Here is a 17,716-nt window from a genome sequence, read left to right as displayed (position 1 = left end):
CCTATTAGTGAGAGCCCCTGGTTGCATGTACAGCTTGTTAACTCTATGCGATGAAAAGATCAGGTTATCATCAAACACAGCTTGAAAACCACCCAGAGAAAAAGCAAGAGAAAGAGAGATGGTTTTATTCTAGTCATGGAGTCCTTCATTATACAGAAATGAGAGTTTATTTCATCCAATAAACAAGAGTGACAGGTAGATCACAAACTGCATCACAGCTACTACCAGCACTGAGACAGTTCACCCACAAGTCTGGGGTAATACAATAACCCAACTGCACACAGCAGAGAATTTAACAATCAGCTCAAAAACTCAACATTGGGATTTGGTTAGCTTTTTGGATGTGTGTGTATATATATATGTATATAGATATTCTTTTCCTACTTAAGTATTTCCTAAAATTCACATGGAAGCACAAATGGCTTTTAACACCTGGACATATATAGATTTTTCATCTTATATATATATTTATAGATATTTATAACAGTAAAGATATGTTTCTCATTACTACAATATACTTGTTTAACTCCTTTAAGCAGCTGGGAAGGAAAAAAAAAACCCAAACGAAAAAAAGAAAAAAAAAAAAAAACCCAAAACAGTTTCACTACAATCACATCTGATATGTGTGTGTCACAAATTACAAACAGAACAAGCCATGTGTGAGATTCGAGTCAGACCATTCCAGGACAGAACAGCTAAGAGGCAGGCAAAGAGTCTCAGAGGGAGCAGGCCTACATGTCAAATGGTGGTTTTGGGCTCTCCGGGCGGGCGGGACTGGCCTTACCCGGCCGGCTGGAGGTTAAAGACAAGAAAAACAAAGAAAAAGGAAAAGGGAAAGGGAAGGAGAAGGGGGAGAAGTAGTAAAACAATAGTTAAAATACAGAAAGGAACTGGCATCAGAATAATAGAGGCTCCACAACAGAATTTTATAGTAATAGCACTGAAATGAGAGAACTTCAACAGCAATCAGGCCTGGAGGACAGCCTGCAACACATGTGGTTCATTTAGCTCTGGTAGAGACATGACATCTGAGATGTACAGGGTTTATATATTTTTTAATTCTCAAGTATTTTTTTTTTAAATACATGTAGTATGAAAAGTAAAAACCAAACCTTAAGATGAGTTGTGATCAACAATGGTTACAAGTTTCCCCAAACACGTACCATCCACATGCAAGAAAAGGCTACGGAAGAAGTCACCACAGTACCCCAAAAACACTGAAAGATGTGCTTAGTTCAAAGCAGAAATATTTTCAACAAAACACCACACAGCGAACTCCCTGAAACATTTGGCTGTCCGTTTGCAAGGGGGGAGCAGCGTGTCTATTCCCCTCACCCTGCTGGGTTCAGGAAAGTCAGCCAAAAACAGTGATGCAAGACAACTGCTGGCAGGAGGCAGTGTGCCCCCAGCAGGAATGGCCCGGCTCCAGGAGCCGGGTGTGAGCAGGTCCGTGAGCTCCCTGCACGCTGAGGTGTGTGCGCTATCTCAGACTTCACTCGGGCAGGACTGGGCTGATCCATTGATTCCCCCCTTTACTGATCTCCCTGCCTCACTTTGATATGAAGTTCATTGCACTGTTCCCAACATGAAATTTTTGCACCTTAGAAGTCAAGCTAATACACAGGACATTTAATCTGTTCCTAAAGGGTGTCATGTGTTTTGACAGCATATCTTTGCTAAGCCACGCTTTTGTCTCAAACTACAAGGAAAGAAAACAGCTACAGCTCAGTCCTGGGTGCTACAGCTAACTGGTGCAGGCAGGACACTTATCCAGGCTAGACTAGGCAGATGGAATTACTGGACGGACAGCCACCACTTGGACCTAAGGATGTCCCTGTGGCTGATCTCTCCAAGGAGCCTGTGTACTTCAGGGATCCATGCCACTGAATGAAGGCTACTCTATGCTCACAAAGCAATACAGGACGCACGAGCGAAGACGAAGAGCTCAATCACTAGGCTAGAGTTTTACGACACACCGGGGAGGGGTGGTGGGAGGCAGGGGTGTGGGATGGATGAGAGGAGTGACTGTGGCTGTGGAAGGGAGGGTGGAATGGGGAAGCCACCAGCACGGCACTCGTCGCCAGCTGTCTACAGCCTCAAGTTATAAATCTAAGAGGGACGGTTCAGCCGGTCGGATTATGGTAGGTCGAGTAGGTGAGGCGGGGCCCCTTCTGCTGTGAAAAAGCAGGAAACAAAAACAAGAGAACACACACTGTGGTTAGCACAGCAATTGCAGTCACAACCACACATGCTTCTCCACTTTGCCTGAGCCAGCAAAAGAATCCAACCTGAGGCACAAATCCCCAGAGTGCAGCTCCACAAAGGAGACTCACAGGTTTCTACTCGGCCTCGCACTGGCCTTTCTGCACAGCACAGATCACCACTAGAGCAATCCCCTGGACTGCCAATTTTGCTTCCCTCTGAGATTTGGAAGTGCAGAGATTTACTGCCAGTAAGTACCCTGGCTCTGGGATGAGTGGAGAAGCATGGACAACAGTGAGCTCCTGTATCAAGCACATGACAGTCACACAGCATGGATGGGGTCCTCTGAGACGCGCTGCTGCCAGAGGCTCTTGGCCGGTTTGGAGGAGCACCTTCTACCCCTGCCCTCGAAGCTACTGCAAGCCTGAGATTCCCTATTCTGACATGAAACTGATCTTGGATGTCAGGGGCAAGCTTACAGCTTTCAGTTTTCCAGTTCTGGCAGAAGAGCAAATGCAGCTTCTACTTCAATAAAAGGAACTTTGGCTACTTCTTCTCCATTCTGCTCCAACTCTTTTGCTGATACTTTAGCTACATAAATGGGCAGCAGCTTAAGTGTTTCCCCTCTGAATGGATTAAGTGTTCTAGGATCTCCTTCCTGTAAGGGACTGGGGGGAAAAAAAGCCACAACAAAAACATACAAGACAACATCCCTGACATGGCTCTCAGCACATTACCTGAAATATCACTTCAGTCTCAGACTACAGGCTGTAAGAAAGCTGTAAATAAAAATCTGTTCTGTAAGACTGAATCCAATCTGTGTTTTTCCTTTAAAGTATGCTCCCTGCAGTGTCTGCGACCTCAACTGCATTTTGCTGATGTTTCATTAAGATAAATAAATTGTTCAGTACCAAGCCAGGGTAGTTTTAAGGTCCAAACTGCCTGAAATGCAAAGAGCAAAGCCAACAGCATGTAGACCAAATGGAGGGGAAGCCCTTGCACTGATCATACAGGACCAGGTGTCACAGAATTAATGCCTCAATAATTCCACACTGACAAAATTTAGATTACAGAGAATTAACTCACTGCTAGAAATGAGGATATTTGTACCAGTAGTCTATAATCACACTGGCACTAGAGGAGTTACACTCCTATAAATCAGGGCAAGTTCCCTCATTCAGCAAATGAACCAGAACAACTCTCCAGTCCTGTTTATTAAACCTCAGCAGAACTTACTGCTCCAGATCTATTTAAGCCTCAGAGCTTCATGACACGTGGGATCTGTGCATTATCTCTAAGGGTGCTCACGGTGTAAATGCAGCCACACCAACCCTTTGGTGGCTTCTACTGTCACTGGAACAGCAACAGCACCTGAATTAAAACCTTACAGAACTTCAGCTCAACATTTAGTGAGATGCTGTTGCATCATCATGTTAGAAGGCAGTTCTTGAGAAGGTGAAAGGACTGTTTGCATTTCAGGAGTTTGCACAGGTTGCGCTAAAAGCCTCTGAGGGTTCACATGAAAAAGATCCTTGAAGTCACCAGAGTATGTAAAGTGTTCTGGCAGGAGTGGCCACTTGACCCTAGCAGGACAAATAGGGCTGAAAGCACAAGTAATTAACAGGTAGGCTGCTTTTTTGTTATGCACTATGATTGATTTTTGCAGACTTACTTCTCTCAGCATTCAAAGCATTTTAAGGTGTGGGGCTGCTTTTTAAACTTGTAGGCTATTTCTGTTGAGGTTGTCTGGAGATGCTTGCAGAATCTGCCTGGTAAGGTTAGGAAAGGCTGAAAACTGTTTACCAGCACTAAAAGGGGTAGAGAAGTCTCTCAGGCAACATATAGCCCCAAAATGCTGCTTCATTTGGACTACATTGCTATTCAAGCCTTTTTATATCACTGCAAAGTCACTTTTCTCTGTCAGGACAAGGAACAAAGTTTTGCTCACAGGAAAGCCTGTGGCTGTCTCCACTACATAAGAAGGAAGACCTGAGCCCTGGCAGGAGCCCAGGGAGATGAGTTCCAGTGACTGTCACATCCTTTGAAGTCAGTCTTTCAAGCCATACCCAGAGAGAACACTGAGCTAATCCTATCTAAGAACCACTGGGCTAACATGGAGTTCTGTTGATAAGTACCTAACAGACATAGAGAAATAATATGTTTATTCCCTTGGACTGCAAAAGATTTTGGGTATAATTTTTTTGATAATTTGGTGGTTTGGGTTTGTTTTTTTTTTTTTTTTGTTTGTTTGTTTTGTTTTTAATTTTTATTTCCTTGGTGCTCTTTATGCCAGATTAAAAACAGAATGCCCCATAACAGCGAGTCCCAGAATGGGGTACAGACAACAGTAAGGCTCCTTCCCAAGGTTGTTCACCCAGGATGCATGTTTCCAGGGCTGCCAGGGATGTCTGCAGTAGGCAGAATATGGGAGGAAACTGCTGACTGCTCCAACACCTCTGCAATGTGTCATCAATGAGGAGGGTTGACGATGACGTCCTCAAAGATGCCAATCATGAGCAATCACTGCAACGTGGCACCTCTCAGCTCTAACTGCAGTTCTGTGCAGCAGTAACAGACACCATCGACTGCAAGATGGGGGCTGGCTGAGACCCCCTGCCCCAGAGCAGGGACTTGAACTTCTGCTATTCTTATTAAAGTAGGATTTCAGCTCATGCTCCTCGCCCCCAGATCTCTCTGCCACAATCAGCAGCAAGGGAATCTGCAGGAGCTGCTATTTCTCCACTCCTCTGTCATGAAACAAAATCCACAGAGAAAGGGAGAAGGGGTCCAAAAAATCCACACCTGCCATGTTTTGCCCTCTGTACCTCTTTGTCAATAAGGGCTGGAGGCTCCCAAGAAAAGGGCTCAGGAGAATTTGCTAATGTCCCTCTTCACACTGATATTAAGAGGATGAGCAGTACACAGCACAAACCCACACCCTGCTACATCACTGAACCACTACAATGCTGCACAATGCAGGGAGAGAGAGGACAGGGAAGTGGGCAGGAGCTCAGGGCAGAGTGTTTGAAGGACACAGATCATTACACCCTTCCTCTTGCAGGGGCAGGAGGCAGAGGAGAGAAGGCAGTTTGAATGGAAGCAGGAGAGGAACCTAGAAGGTAAAGGGTCAAGGGGAGAACAAATAAAGGGAGTTCACATCTATCTGATGATGGGACACAAGGATAAAAGGGAACATTCAATGTCAGAGTTACCCTGCACTCAGACATGGAAGTCCTGATATTAATGACCCAAACTCCTCTTGACTTCCATGAGCACTAGGGATACAGTGAGGATGGGAGCACTTCTCCAGCCAGACATTGGAATATAAGAAGAGGAGTCTGAACTATCAGCTCCCCAAGTCTCTGTCTTGATCCTAACAGAGCTGACAGACCAAATCAAAGCAGAGTTTATTCAACTGATCTTACAGTCAGTGTGGATATAAGCCAAATGAAAGACACAGAGTTTAGACATTGTTGCCAGAGCTCATTCCCCCATCCCACCTTCTCTATTTAGAAACAGAGAAAGGGTCCTCCAGACCTTAAATCAGGTACTGAAGCTTTCCCAGCTCCTGCAGCTCAAGCAGCTGCTCTGGCTCTGATCAGCCAGTTTTTCTGTTCAAGACTCCTCCCTTTATGAGATCCTGGCAGAGGTGGTTCATCAGACAAGGGACTCTGTTACTAACACAAGAACTGGGCAGCAGAGGAGAGCTGCAGAGCGGTGCTGGAGGATGGGGACACAGTGACTCATGCATCGCAGCGAGAGTGCGAAACCTACCGTGGCTGCCAGTCCTCAGGGGTCACTGATAGTGATTCTGAAAGACAACATGAAATCAACATGGCAGTTCAGACAGTTCAAGGCAGAGGCCACACAGACTGTCAGGAAGGTGGAACAGATACACAGGCGCTTGCACAGACACAGTCACACATCCCCCTCCAAACACAGCATGAGTAGGGGGACTGCAAACACACAGAAAACACTCAGCCTCATCTTTGCACACATCCAGACCCAGTCGTGCACAGGAGTGCATCAAAACCCATCCATCCATCCATCCATCCACACACCTACTGGCTGTTCCTCACACATTCAGGCTGACGTTCACAGCAGTGTCATACCCGGGTTTCAGCACCCACCAGCTGGGCACAGGTATCTGTCTCTCACTGAGGACTCCTATCTTCTAACCAAATTAAATGTTTGAGAAAGAGCTCAGGAAAGAGGGAGATAACATGCAGTCCTGAGCACTACCTAAAATGGCACAAAGTAGGTGGAGGCTTTTCTGAAGGTCATAAATCATGAAATCAGCTACTCTGACCTCCTGAAGAATTCAGGTCATACAGCTGTGTGACCTTATCATAGAATGGTTTGGGTTGGAAGGGACCTTAAAGATCACCTAGTTCCAACCCCCGGCCATGGGCACAGACATCGGCCACTAAATCACTAAAGAGATAATTTGTCCCTTGAAACTGTGTGTCCAAGAACCCTTTGGGAGTTCCAGTGATGTGTCCCCATTGTACTGACCAGCACAGCAGCCAGTGAGAACCATCCCTGCCAGGAGGTAACCCCAGACCCATGCCCTTGTGATACCAAAGAATGGAGAATGCATTAATGCCTTCAACACATTTTTCCAATGGTTGAGTCATTCGCACTGAAATTTCCTTAATTCTCCTTCAAGCTCTTCTACCTACAGGTTCTATCAAACTATTTTAAACTAAGGAGCCTAAATACGTGGGGGAATACCTCCATAGATTTCTTCCCCAGGTCAAATTCTAAATGCAGTCCATTGCACACTGATAGGATCTTGGATGGGTTGTAACTTTCAGCTCCCAAAATTATGTCCTTTGTCTATATGGGCTTCCACAGTAAATGGAATAAATGCTAAGCACAGAAGCAGGATGGTAAGTCTTAAGTGTCCTTAATTATATGCAGGAAAATCTGTCTGTGCAAAAAAATGTACCATGTGGTGATTACATGTGAAAATGTGTTTATACACTTATGTTTATGAAAAAGGAGTAGCATGACACTTGTGTAAGTTCATCATTCATAAAATCAGAGGCTCAAACGAGAGGCACAAAACTACCAAACTTCTACACAGGCATCAATGAGCACACAAAGTACACCCAGCCACCGCCACCCATTCGAGCTCACTCCACACCACCAACTCCTCCAGCAAAGCCCACTCGTGCTGAACACGAGAGCTTTGTTCCTCTCTCACACACACACACTACACAGCCTGGTTAGCAAGGGAAAGATGGGTATTAAAAAAGCAACAATGGAGATGGCATTCGTTCACCCATGGCAGAAGGACCCGAGTCCAAGTGCTAGCAGGGAACATTCTTATTCTATATACAGGAGAGGAAGAGAAAGAGTCCCTTGTCATTGGAAATTCTCCATTCATCAGTGAACTCAAATGACAAGCTGGTATCAGGATCCGGAGGAGTCTATGAACAACTGGAAGAATCAGAGAGGGGGATCAGAGAATGAGCATCATTCACTTCACAGCTTCTGGAATTACATTCTCAACTCCAGATCAGGGCAGTCAGTAGCATGCAATCCAACCTACCATCTCTCCTAAACCAAGGGGTTGCTCAGTCAAGCACAAAACTCTTTCCTCCTCTGCTCCAGTGCTGTTTTCCCTACCTTTCCCTAAACCCTTGTACTCATGCAAAAGGCAGAAAAGCCATTAAGATAGGCTATGACAGATTTCTTAAAAAAAAGGCCAATTCATTTCAGCCCATTTGGGGAATCCTATCACGACGGCCAGGTATATAGAATATTTTTCATGAGTGAAGAAATGAAACTGAGTGAAAGGAGGAAGATGGAGACACAAAGAAGCATAAATATACTGAAAACAAAACCACAAAGTAACAGTATATGGAAAGGCAGGATCACAAGAAGCAGGAGCCAAAATACACAGTAGAAGCATGCTGACATCCATAGGTGCCTCCACAGTCTCCAGGACAACACTGAGGTACGTGAGGACAAGTTACGGTGGGAGCTGCATCAAGGTGCATAGGAAGGACTGGGGCAAAGGCACCAAGAAAGTAAAATCATTTGCATACAGCAGAGTCAGAAACTGGTCTATGAAGCTGTCTGGACTCATCCACCTCTAGGCTGGCTGCAGCCTGGCAGAGAACACTTCCCTCCAAACAGGCAGCACCAAATACGAGCTGGGCACTATCACAGGAGGAATATTGAGCCCACTCTGCCCTACACCATCCCCAACCATTGACAGGCTGGGTGTTTCCACAGAGAAGGGCAAAGTTTCAGACCTGTGCCACCAGCACCCACTGGAGAGGTGTTTTCCACAAGGGAAGTGTTCCCTCTGCCATGTCACTGGGGAGCTTCTGGTTATGTTTTTTCTTTACACTGCAATTACCTCCTCTTCCTCAAGGGAAACTAAGCACCCAATCTAAAAGCATTCCTGGTTCCAGACTGCCTCCCAAATCCTGTTCAGGAACACGTACTCAGCTGCACCAGATAATCCCTTATTACTATGTTGAAGTGTGTCTGAAGTGACTGAACAGGAAAGGAAATGAGTTTCCTAATGGGAAAGCAAAGCTGTGTGATTTGAACCCTCTAGACTGGAAAATGCTGAAGTTGATTACACAAGCAACAAAATTGCCTAAGAATTCATTTCCCCGCCAGTGATCCTGTGATACTCTCCTAGCCAGAAAGCAACTGAACAGCTTTGAAGGTCTTCCAACTCACCTTGAAGAACTCTGGGCCAAGAGAAAAAGGGCAACTTCAGACTTCGGGGAGCCCTACACAGAGGGGAATCTCACCCCAGTCCTGTGATTTATCTGGTGACTACAGGCATTGGTACAATTGCTGTAAACCTTGGGTTCAAGGTTTTCTCCCACATTCTTTATAGAGGTTTGTAGAGAGAAACAGCTGCCCCTCTGTTTCTGAGAGCTGCCTTGGCATTGCCTCATCCATACAATGAAATCTCAGAGGACAACGATGCTCCTGCCTCTGGACCAATTCAAATATCCAAAGGCTCTACCCACATCATGCACTCCCTCCATTCTCCTCCTATGGCCCAGGCAGGCCAAGTGCTGCCAAGGTTCCAATCCAAAACCAGAGCATACTCCACCTGCATGGAGCAGTGTTTGAGGACTTACCTGGGAACACCAGGAGGAGCACGATTAGGCCGAGAAGGAACCTGAGGTGGGGGCCCGAAGGGATCAGGAGAGGCACCTGGCCTGGAGGGCACAGGGGGGGCACCACCCAGTATGGACCCACCAGCAGGAGGTGGCCCAGGAGCTGGTCCGCGAGACCCAGGTCTGGCGGGGGGCACTGCAGGAGCTCTCCTCTGCGGCGTGGGGCTGGACGTGGGGGACCTGCCAAACAAACAAAGGCATTCAACTGCAGCAACAGCTCTGGGATCCCTATGTCACCACAGGCACCACTCTGCCTTCAACGTTTCAGTCTTTAGCTTCATATTACTTTACACACCACCCTTTGGCTTTCAAGGCCACACCAGGCCCCCGGTTGCCTTCAAAGCTATGTCAGCCCCATCCAACCCAAGGATTTACAACGTCTCAACATCTCTGTAAAGAAGTCCTAGGAGCCTGCCAGCAGAAACACCCAGGACTCTTCATCCACAGGAAGAAGAGGACTCCCTGTGTCAGTGGGAGGCCCCAGCAAGGCACTGAAGAGGCGTCAGGCAGGTCTGCGGGGCTCTCCCCCTGAGCCTCTGGTACCTGCGTCCGGACGGTACGCTCTGCACCTGCAGCCAAGAGTCGTCCACCGGTGGGGGCATGGGGGTGCTGATGGTGCTGGTGTTGATGTCCCCGATGATGTTGAGGGCCTCTTTCAGGGCGTGGTACATGCGCAGCATTTCGTCGCGTCGCTGGGCCTGCTCCGCCGACTCCTCCATCAGCGTGTTTTGGTCACCACAGGAGTACAGGTTTGCCAGCAGCTCTGAGTGGATGAAGTCCTTGGTCTGTAAGTGAGCAGAGAGAGGGAATCAGTTTTCACCATCTTTCCCCAAAACACTCTATTCTGTCCCCACCTCTTCCTTCCAAGCTGCCTTCTGTTTTTTTTCATTCTTTTTCTCCCTCCCTATTTTACTCCTTTCTGCCTCTCCCACCTCCACTGACCACAGTGAGATAAGTACATTGTTTATCATGAGGTGCATGATTGTCTTCGGCATGAGGTCTCTGATGGTTTTGTTGACAATTGCCATGTAGGAATCCACCAGGTTCCTGATCGTTTCCACTTGTCTCTCCAGCTGAGGATCCATGGAGTGCATGAAACTATCTCCTCCATTCTCCTCTGCTTCACTGGCCTGCAGAAAAAAAGGAGAAACATATTGGTTCTTCAAATGTAACACAAAATTGGCTTGCCATGAGAGCTAAGAGAAGAGTAGAAGGGAACAAACAGGAAGCGCATGCAATAAATAAAACTTATTTAAACTTACATTTTGAGCTGTGATTGTCAATGCACAACTCAGTTTGTACAGACTTCTCCAGCTCAGATCTGAGAAATTTTAGCAATAAAGCTGCTCTCTTAGTAGAAAATTATTAAGAAAAGGTGAAAGGCAGCAGGGACTCCTGAACATGTGTCAGAGATTATGGCTCTGGTGCATACTCAAAGCTGTATTATTCCTTTTTAATGTTTACAGCTTCCTGAAAGGTTCTTCATTTGATCTGGGTTTTCCATGACCAGAGTCAGTTAAAACTGAGAATCATTCACCATAAATTAAGTCTCACAAGCTCTCTGCCATGCTGCATCTTTGTTCTCATTATACAAATGAGAAAATAGATACAGAGAAGTGAAACAACTGTTCCTCTCAGGCTGACCACAAGTAGATGGAATAAACTAGAAAACTTTCCTATCACTTCAACTGCAACTCCTGCATTGTAAATTATCTTTTCTTTCACACCAAGCAGATGAATCTCTTCCTGCTTGCCTGAAGTACATTGTTTATTCTGTAAAGTAAAACCTGGACTGTGCTGCTTGATAGCAAGCAATCTACAAGGCTCCTCCATTTGGGATCCATTTCAAAGCATTGAAGCATAAAAGAACTGCTGCCTTCCTCAATGCTTATTTAAAAAAAACCCCCATGATTGTATAATGAAACATCTTTGTTTTAAACAGCTCTAGTCTGAACAATTTGCCATGTAGGAAATGGCTTCTCTTTTGTTTTGGGGAACAAAATATATGAGAAAGGGCAAATTCTTTTGTTCATTTGAGCTTTTGCTGAGAAGATCTTACATAATGAAGGAATGTAAGGTCTCAGTGTGAAACAAAGTAAAGGAAGTGGATGTCAAATAGGACAACTTAAAAAAGTGAGGGTAAAAAAAAAACCCCAAAAATAAGCTTGCACCAAGATTCAGAAGTCATACAAAAAGGGAGGAATAAAAAGAAAAACTCAAACCAAGAACAGAAACAGACAGCAGGAATCCAGCAGAGGGTACAAAGAGGGAGAAGAAGCAAATGCCTCTCAGGAAATTGTGACAAAAGGAGAAAAAAAAATGAGAGAGCTATCTGGTGAGAGCCCCAGCAGGCAACACAGGCAGAGGGGGTCAGACTTACTTTGTCCTTGTCCTGGCAGGCCAGTTTGAGCATACATGGAAAAAATTAAAATAAAAAGGGACAAAAAAGTAAAAAATGACTTTTAGTTGGTCTCAGAATTTGGAGAAGGTCCCATAACAGCACTGACAAACAAAAGACCAATCCCACTAAAAATACATCAGTACCTCTATGACCCCAGAAAGGGAACAAGTGAACTGTTTAGCTAAACTGAAAAGTGGGATGCTCTGCAAAGGAAACCACATTGTTAGCAACAAAGGACAACTTTCTTACCTGCAAGGGCCACTGCCATTCCTTACAGGGGTTTTGAGACAGGAACCAGGGTCCCCATGTCACACCCCTCCACTTGCACAGCAACAGGTAGCCCATGGCCACTGTGGTTAAGAGGCCCAGTCTGGTTCAAAGCTAATCTGAAGTCATGTCACTGCTAAAGCCCAGTCCCTAATTCTCTTTTTAAAATCTCTCATCAGTTTGTTAGGAAATGCTTTAAGGCAAAAGCAGCATATTCAAGTGTAACAGGACAGACGAACGCAAGAAATCTATTAGAAGCAACAAATACAAACAGAAAAGCAATTATCACTTTTCTAATGGGAAAACTATTTATAGTAGCTTCCTCTCACAGAGGAACAGGAAAGGCTTTGAACAGAAACAAATACCACAATTGTCTAGAAGATACTTTTAAAGCACAAAATAATGCTGACAATAAAGTGCTGTGGGACAAGGGGAAGGGAAGAGATAAGAGTTCTTGCTAAAGGAGCATATTAGAGTATCCACAAAGCAAACGAATAATTCAAAGAACATCACTCCCTAATTAATTGGAGGAAGGAAAGGGAGAACAACTGCTAAGTCAGAAGTTCCTAATAAGGCTGTACAGAGTTACGAAAAAGGAACAGTATCTTTGCTCAGTGGATACCATACCAGTTAGTAGTCACAGTAGTTAAACATCACCCTTATATTGTGACTTTAATGTCCACAAAACAAGACAGCTAGAGGGATTTATCAAGGCAGTCTTTTCCTACTTTATCTTCACTTTGAAGCTTGCTATCTCAAGCTTCCTCAATGGAAGCACCAGGACATAAAAATTTTTTTTGTTATCAAAGAGTCTCAGCTCTGGAAAGGCAAAACCTTCACAGACTTATTTTAAACAAAAGAAGATGGAGCTTTCCTTCTCAAGACACATGCTGTGCTCCTCCTTATCCCATTATTATGGCTGTCACTTACCCCAACACGCTCAGGGTAGACTCCTGCACGAAGGAAGGAAGCCTTCCAGCTGTCCACCTCCTCCTGGGTCTCACAGGCCAGCTCCAGCTGCCTGTAGTCCTTGTAAACATTCCTGACAGGAAGACACATATTTTATTATTCTCTCTCTCAACTCAGAGATCTGCCCATATCTGACAAAGATATCAATGACTAAGGAATCCTCCTGTCATTTGAAGACAGAGACACTTGGTCCCTTGCTAGGAACCTCATGATGACCCTGCAAAAGGAAATTAATTTTTTTTATCAAGTTTGATTGCTCTCAAATCAGTTGTATGTTTCAGCAAGGCCTGAAAAAGATTCCCTTTTCAATTCTGCTTGCTGCTGGACTCCTCCACCCATCCCAGGTTCTATGGATTTCCCTAGTCACTCACCAAGAACATTGTGATTATAAATATATATCCCAGCCACAGGCAGACCGAGGTAACCACACCAAAAGGCTGAAGGGTTAATTTCACACCACAAGCCATGCACTGGTAAACAAAAGGAAAATTATACATATCTGTAAGATCAGAAGGAATGAAGTCCTCCAATCTTCTTCAGAAGTGTCTGTCCTGAAAGGACACTCACATCTTTCCTAGACATCTATCCTAACACACTCATCCCTATTCTGTTACATAAATCCTGTCCCTAGCTCCAGCAGCTTGGTGTGCTGAGATGGGAGCATACCTCTGTTCAGTGTTGAAGAGAGCAAAGATGTGCTTGCTGGACATGAACCCCTTCTCCACATCTCGCAGTTTCAGGTTATCCACTGGTAACATGTACTTCTTCTCCTTCTCCTGAAAAGGGAATGAGGAACAAGTCACTCCCTGCTCCAGGGGCACCTCTGCTCTTCTAGCACGGAGTATCAGCAACAGGGCTCCTCATCAACAGAGAGGCATTCTCAGACCCAGGTCCTCTGTTTCCTTGAGTCTGGGAGAGAAAGGTAAATCTGGAAACAAGAGTTTGTCCTTCCCAACTGCTTTTGTGATGTGGCCCAACAACCCTGTCCCATTAACTCCTCCAGGACCAGGCACCAGCACAGCAAAATCCAACTTCCTCAGACTGTGCTCAGTACTGTGGTCCCACTCTTCTCAGCAAAGGGGTCAATCCAGGTTCAGGAAAAGCCAGGGATGTAATAGAGAAGCTGGTTTGATACAGAAGTTAAGTGTCAATAAACCTTGATATTAAATATTATGTTATTTTACATATATATATATATATATATATATATATATATATATATATATATATATATAAAATCAAATTTACCTCTTCACAGAATTTGACTTGCTGATTTTGTTACTTCATCCTATCACTGTCCTAGTCCTACACTCTATTAGTAACTGTGAACCCTTCACCAACATTAAAAAAGCCATCAAAACTTGATCTTAACTTTTACATTTGCATTCAGAAACTGAGTCAGAAATGATAACCCCTGCTTAGTCTCAAATCTGGATCTACAGCACATTAATAGAACTGAATTTGGTTTAAGGCCCTCATTCGGAGCATCCTTTTCCAGCTGGGAATTATACCCCAGCATAACGAGAGAGGGAGCCCTCACACTGGTCTCCAAAAGGCAGAATGCAGCTATCCAAGACTAAACCAAACCCAGGGCATACTCCTATGTGCAAAGCAAGCATGTGAGCCTGTCCCCTTGTGACATCTTGTGTGTTTGTAGACTTTTCTTGGCTGGAAACAGCATGATCACTTTTGGGGGAAACAGGATGGAAAACAAAGATGTTCAGGTGAGGAGAGATCCTGAAGAGCTGACTAGGAAGGAAGGGCAGGGCAGAGGAGCAGGTACAAGTGACAAAGCTGCTGAGCTCTAACACCCAGACAATTTCAAGTCCAGCCTAATGTCCTCTTAAACTTCAGCTAAATTGACTTGAGTTTGCTAAGGATACCAGCACCTCACAGTACTGAGATATCCCAAAGATCAAACGGCACCAGTTCCCTACAAATCATATGCAATGAGAATATCCAAAAAAACAGCACCTAGAACACAGAAGAGATCACTTGGGTTGCTGCCAGACTCCCTCTCAAAGATGCCAGGCCATGAAAACTGGAGAATACTTCCAAGCAAATTTCCCTGGACTTTCTAATACTGCTGATCAGTTTTAATTAGATGTGGGCAGGCATTTTTCTAATGGGATATCTGTCAGCCACATGCTGGTCTCAGAGCTACTCAGACTACTTCAGATTCTGTGAGCCACAAACGACTTGCAGCTTTCTATTACTCTGGGTTATCATTATGCTGATTTAAGCTGAACTAGTGACCTAGAAGAGAACAACACCAACTGCTGAGTCCCTGGCTGAGACAGACCATCCCCACTGCAGCCTTGCTTAACTGGAACTCCCTGCATTCACTCCACAGTCCCTGGGCTAGTAAAAAATCAAACCAAACCAAACCAAAACACTAACCACTGCTCACGCCCCCTCCCCCAAAAAAAGACGCCAAAATGCCCAACAAAAAGCCAAAAATCACAAAACAAAACAAACAACAATAAAAACAAACAAAAACCAACCAACCAAAACAAAAACCCAAACCACAAAAAAAAAAAAAAAAAACCACAAAAAAACCCACAAAAAACACAAAAAACCCACCAAAAAACCCCTCAACAAAATCCAACAAAAACTGCTGATGTTAAAGATGTCTGAGAAAAACCTTCTGCATTAGACCCACATAATTCCATAGAAGTTCTGCAATGGTGTCATTCTTTAGGAAAAAATGTCAAAAAGTAAGGGAATTCCGTGTCCCTGATATGGAAACAACATGCTCTTTGCCAGAGTTTCAACTTTCACCCTTTCCAAGCTCTCACATAAATGCTGCCACGTGATCAAGACAGCACCATCTCCACATGCTGATCTTGCCACAGACAACAGAAGACAAAATATCTGTCTGCCAGCACAACTTATCAGTCCTGGAGGTGGAGGTAGCAAGAGCAATCAAGTGGAGGACATGGGCACAAGACAAGAAGCCCCCAAGCCAGGCAAACTGCAATGAGGCCCTGCTGCTCCCCATCTCCCTTCACCTCCCCTTCCCAGTCCCCCACTTCAGCCTTTCCAGCTTCTCAGTTTTCAACCCAGCCTGTTTTATATCAACAATCTGACTTCATTTCCTGAATGTAGAGACAGGAAAGTGTGGAATGAGCTGCCAAGGGCTGAGCCTCTCAAAACTTTGGCTGAGCACTCTGCCCATACGTTAGCAATCTGGCAGGGTGTGCTATGGCTGAGCAGCATCCTGGCCAAGAGGGGAAAAGGGCTTCTCTCTCTCCAGCTTTCCAGACTTGGAGTCAGGAGGGAAGAGAAGGAAGAGCCAGCACACATCGAAATAGGAAAGCAGTTCACGAAATTCTATATTTGAAGTCCTCAGTCTGATCCCAAGAGGCTTGTGTTGCTCATATAGCCCTTCATCAATAAGGAGAAGGAAAAAAAAAATCAGGCAAAACTGTCCCTCAGCAGCAGAGTATGTGTTATATAAAATGTGCTCCTTGACTGTGAGTTCATCTGTAGAGCCACGAGGCCAAGGGGAGGTGCAGCAGCAGCAGAGGCCCCCAGACTGCACAAAACAGAACACGGTGCTCAGTGCTGGCTTGGGAATATTGTAGGCACTGGGTAACTACCCCTCATCAGGGCTGCTGCTCCCCACAGGAGTCTCAGCCTGCATGGAGAGCTGCAGAAAGAGATGACTGCAAGCTCCTTGCAGAGGCAGGAAAAGTGCCAGAGGATTATTCCCCCGCCCCTAGCAGAGTGCAGAATACAGCCATATGGCTCTGTACTTTGCATCTACCAGGGAAAGAAAATACACATGGCTAGGAAACCGACCAGGATCCATGAGCCATTCCAGTTGTGGGGTGGCAAGCACAATAACTGCAGGAAAAAAGTGATGCTGCAGTTGCAGCCTGATGTTCCAGCATCCTTTATTGTTGCTACACATCTCCTGATGGTGGCTAAATCCTAGAGATGAGTTTTGGCCAGATATAGCAATAATCTGCACTATCACCTGAATTATTTGTTGCTAACCTGTAGGTAATAAGCTACAAGAAGTTCACAGAATTCAGCAGGCAGCAAGCCAGCCTGACTCCAAGCATTCTCTCCATTCACCTGGACTGCCTCAGCAGCAAAGTAAATTCTCCTGCTCTTGGATACATGCAAAATGAAGCTGACAGATGCATGTGTGGGCTCCCTAAGGTTGGAAATTGGCACTCACAGCACAAGAAAGTAATTGGCAGAATTATCAGATCTCAGTTTGCATTTGGAGCATAAATAAACTAATTAAAGGTTTCCCTGTAGCTGTTATGACAAACACCTTCTTCTGCACAGAGACAAGGGTCTGTGGATATGGGAGAAGAAATTGTCATTGTTTTAACTGGGGACTGTGTGAAATCCAGAGAAATTAATCTTGCTTAAACCTCTTAATCTCCTTTCCCTCCTATAAAATGTAAAGTATTACAGGTAAACAAACCTGCCCCAGAGATGCCTGGAGTTTCAGTAAAATTGTTTCTTTAAATACATGCACAGCATTTTGGGAACTCCATTAATAAAACTCTACTCCAATGGAGAAACATTAACATAATAATTTATAATAAACACACAGCACGAATACATGCACACTAAAAGATTATTAGGAAAAAGCCTCTGAAAAACAGTTTGGAATATTTGAAAGCAAGTGAGCTGAGCTTTTCAAGCTCAACCAACCACTCCACTCCCCCAAACAAGATGTTACCAATTGCTTTCTGCT

General features: G+C 44.9%; 1 protein-coding gene across 18 annotated transcripts in view; it reads right to left on the bottom strand.

Annotated features, from left to right (window-relative positions):
- Window positions 1-93: 93 nt before the first annotated feature.
- The window catches only part of DNM1 (dynamin 1), a 65,540-nt gene continuing 47,917 nt past the window's right edge, over window positions 94-17,716 (bottom strand). For 4 of the 18 annotated variants that reach the window (XM_053996607.1, XM_053996610.1, XM_053996608.1 and 1 more), the window contains 7 exons: window positions 13,663-13,772; window positions 12,958-13,069; window positions 11,740-11,751; window positions 10,319-10,489; window positions 9,903-10,144; window positions 9,321-9,539; window positions 94-2,174 (listed from right to left, as the gene is read on the bottom strand). In XM_053996607.1, the coding sequence (XP_053852582.1) occupies window positions 2,102-2,174; window positions 9,321-9,539; window positions 9,903-10,144; window positions 10,319-10,489; window positions 11,740-11,751; window positions 12,958-13,069; window positions 13,663-13,772 (939 nt within the window). In that variant the 3' untranslated portion in view covers window positions 94-2,101. Of the gene's footprint in view, window positions 2,175-5,976; window positions 6,014-9,320; window positions 9,540-9,902; window positions 10,145-10,318; window positions 10,490-11,739; window positions 11,752-12,957; window positions 13,070-13,662; window positions 13,773-17,716 lie in introns of those variants that run through there. The other 14 variants (XM_053996617.1, XM_053996618.1, XM_053996609.1 and 11 more) reach the window with 10 other exon arrangements.

The sequence above is a fragment of the Vidua macroura genome, chromosome 21, assembly GCF_024509145.1.
Source record: "Vidua macroura isolate BioBank_ID:100142 chromosome 21, ASM2450914v1, whole genome shotgun sequence".
NCBI lineage: Eukaryota > Metazoa > Chordata > Aves > Passeriformes > Viduidae > Vidua > Vidua macroura.
Note: the sequence above shows the minus strand (reverse complement) of the source record. Positions and strands in the feature narration are given on the sequence as shown.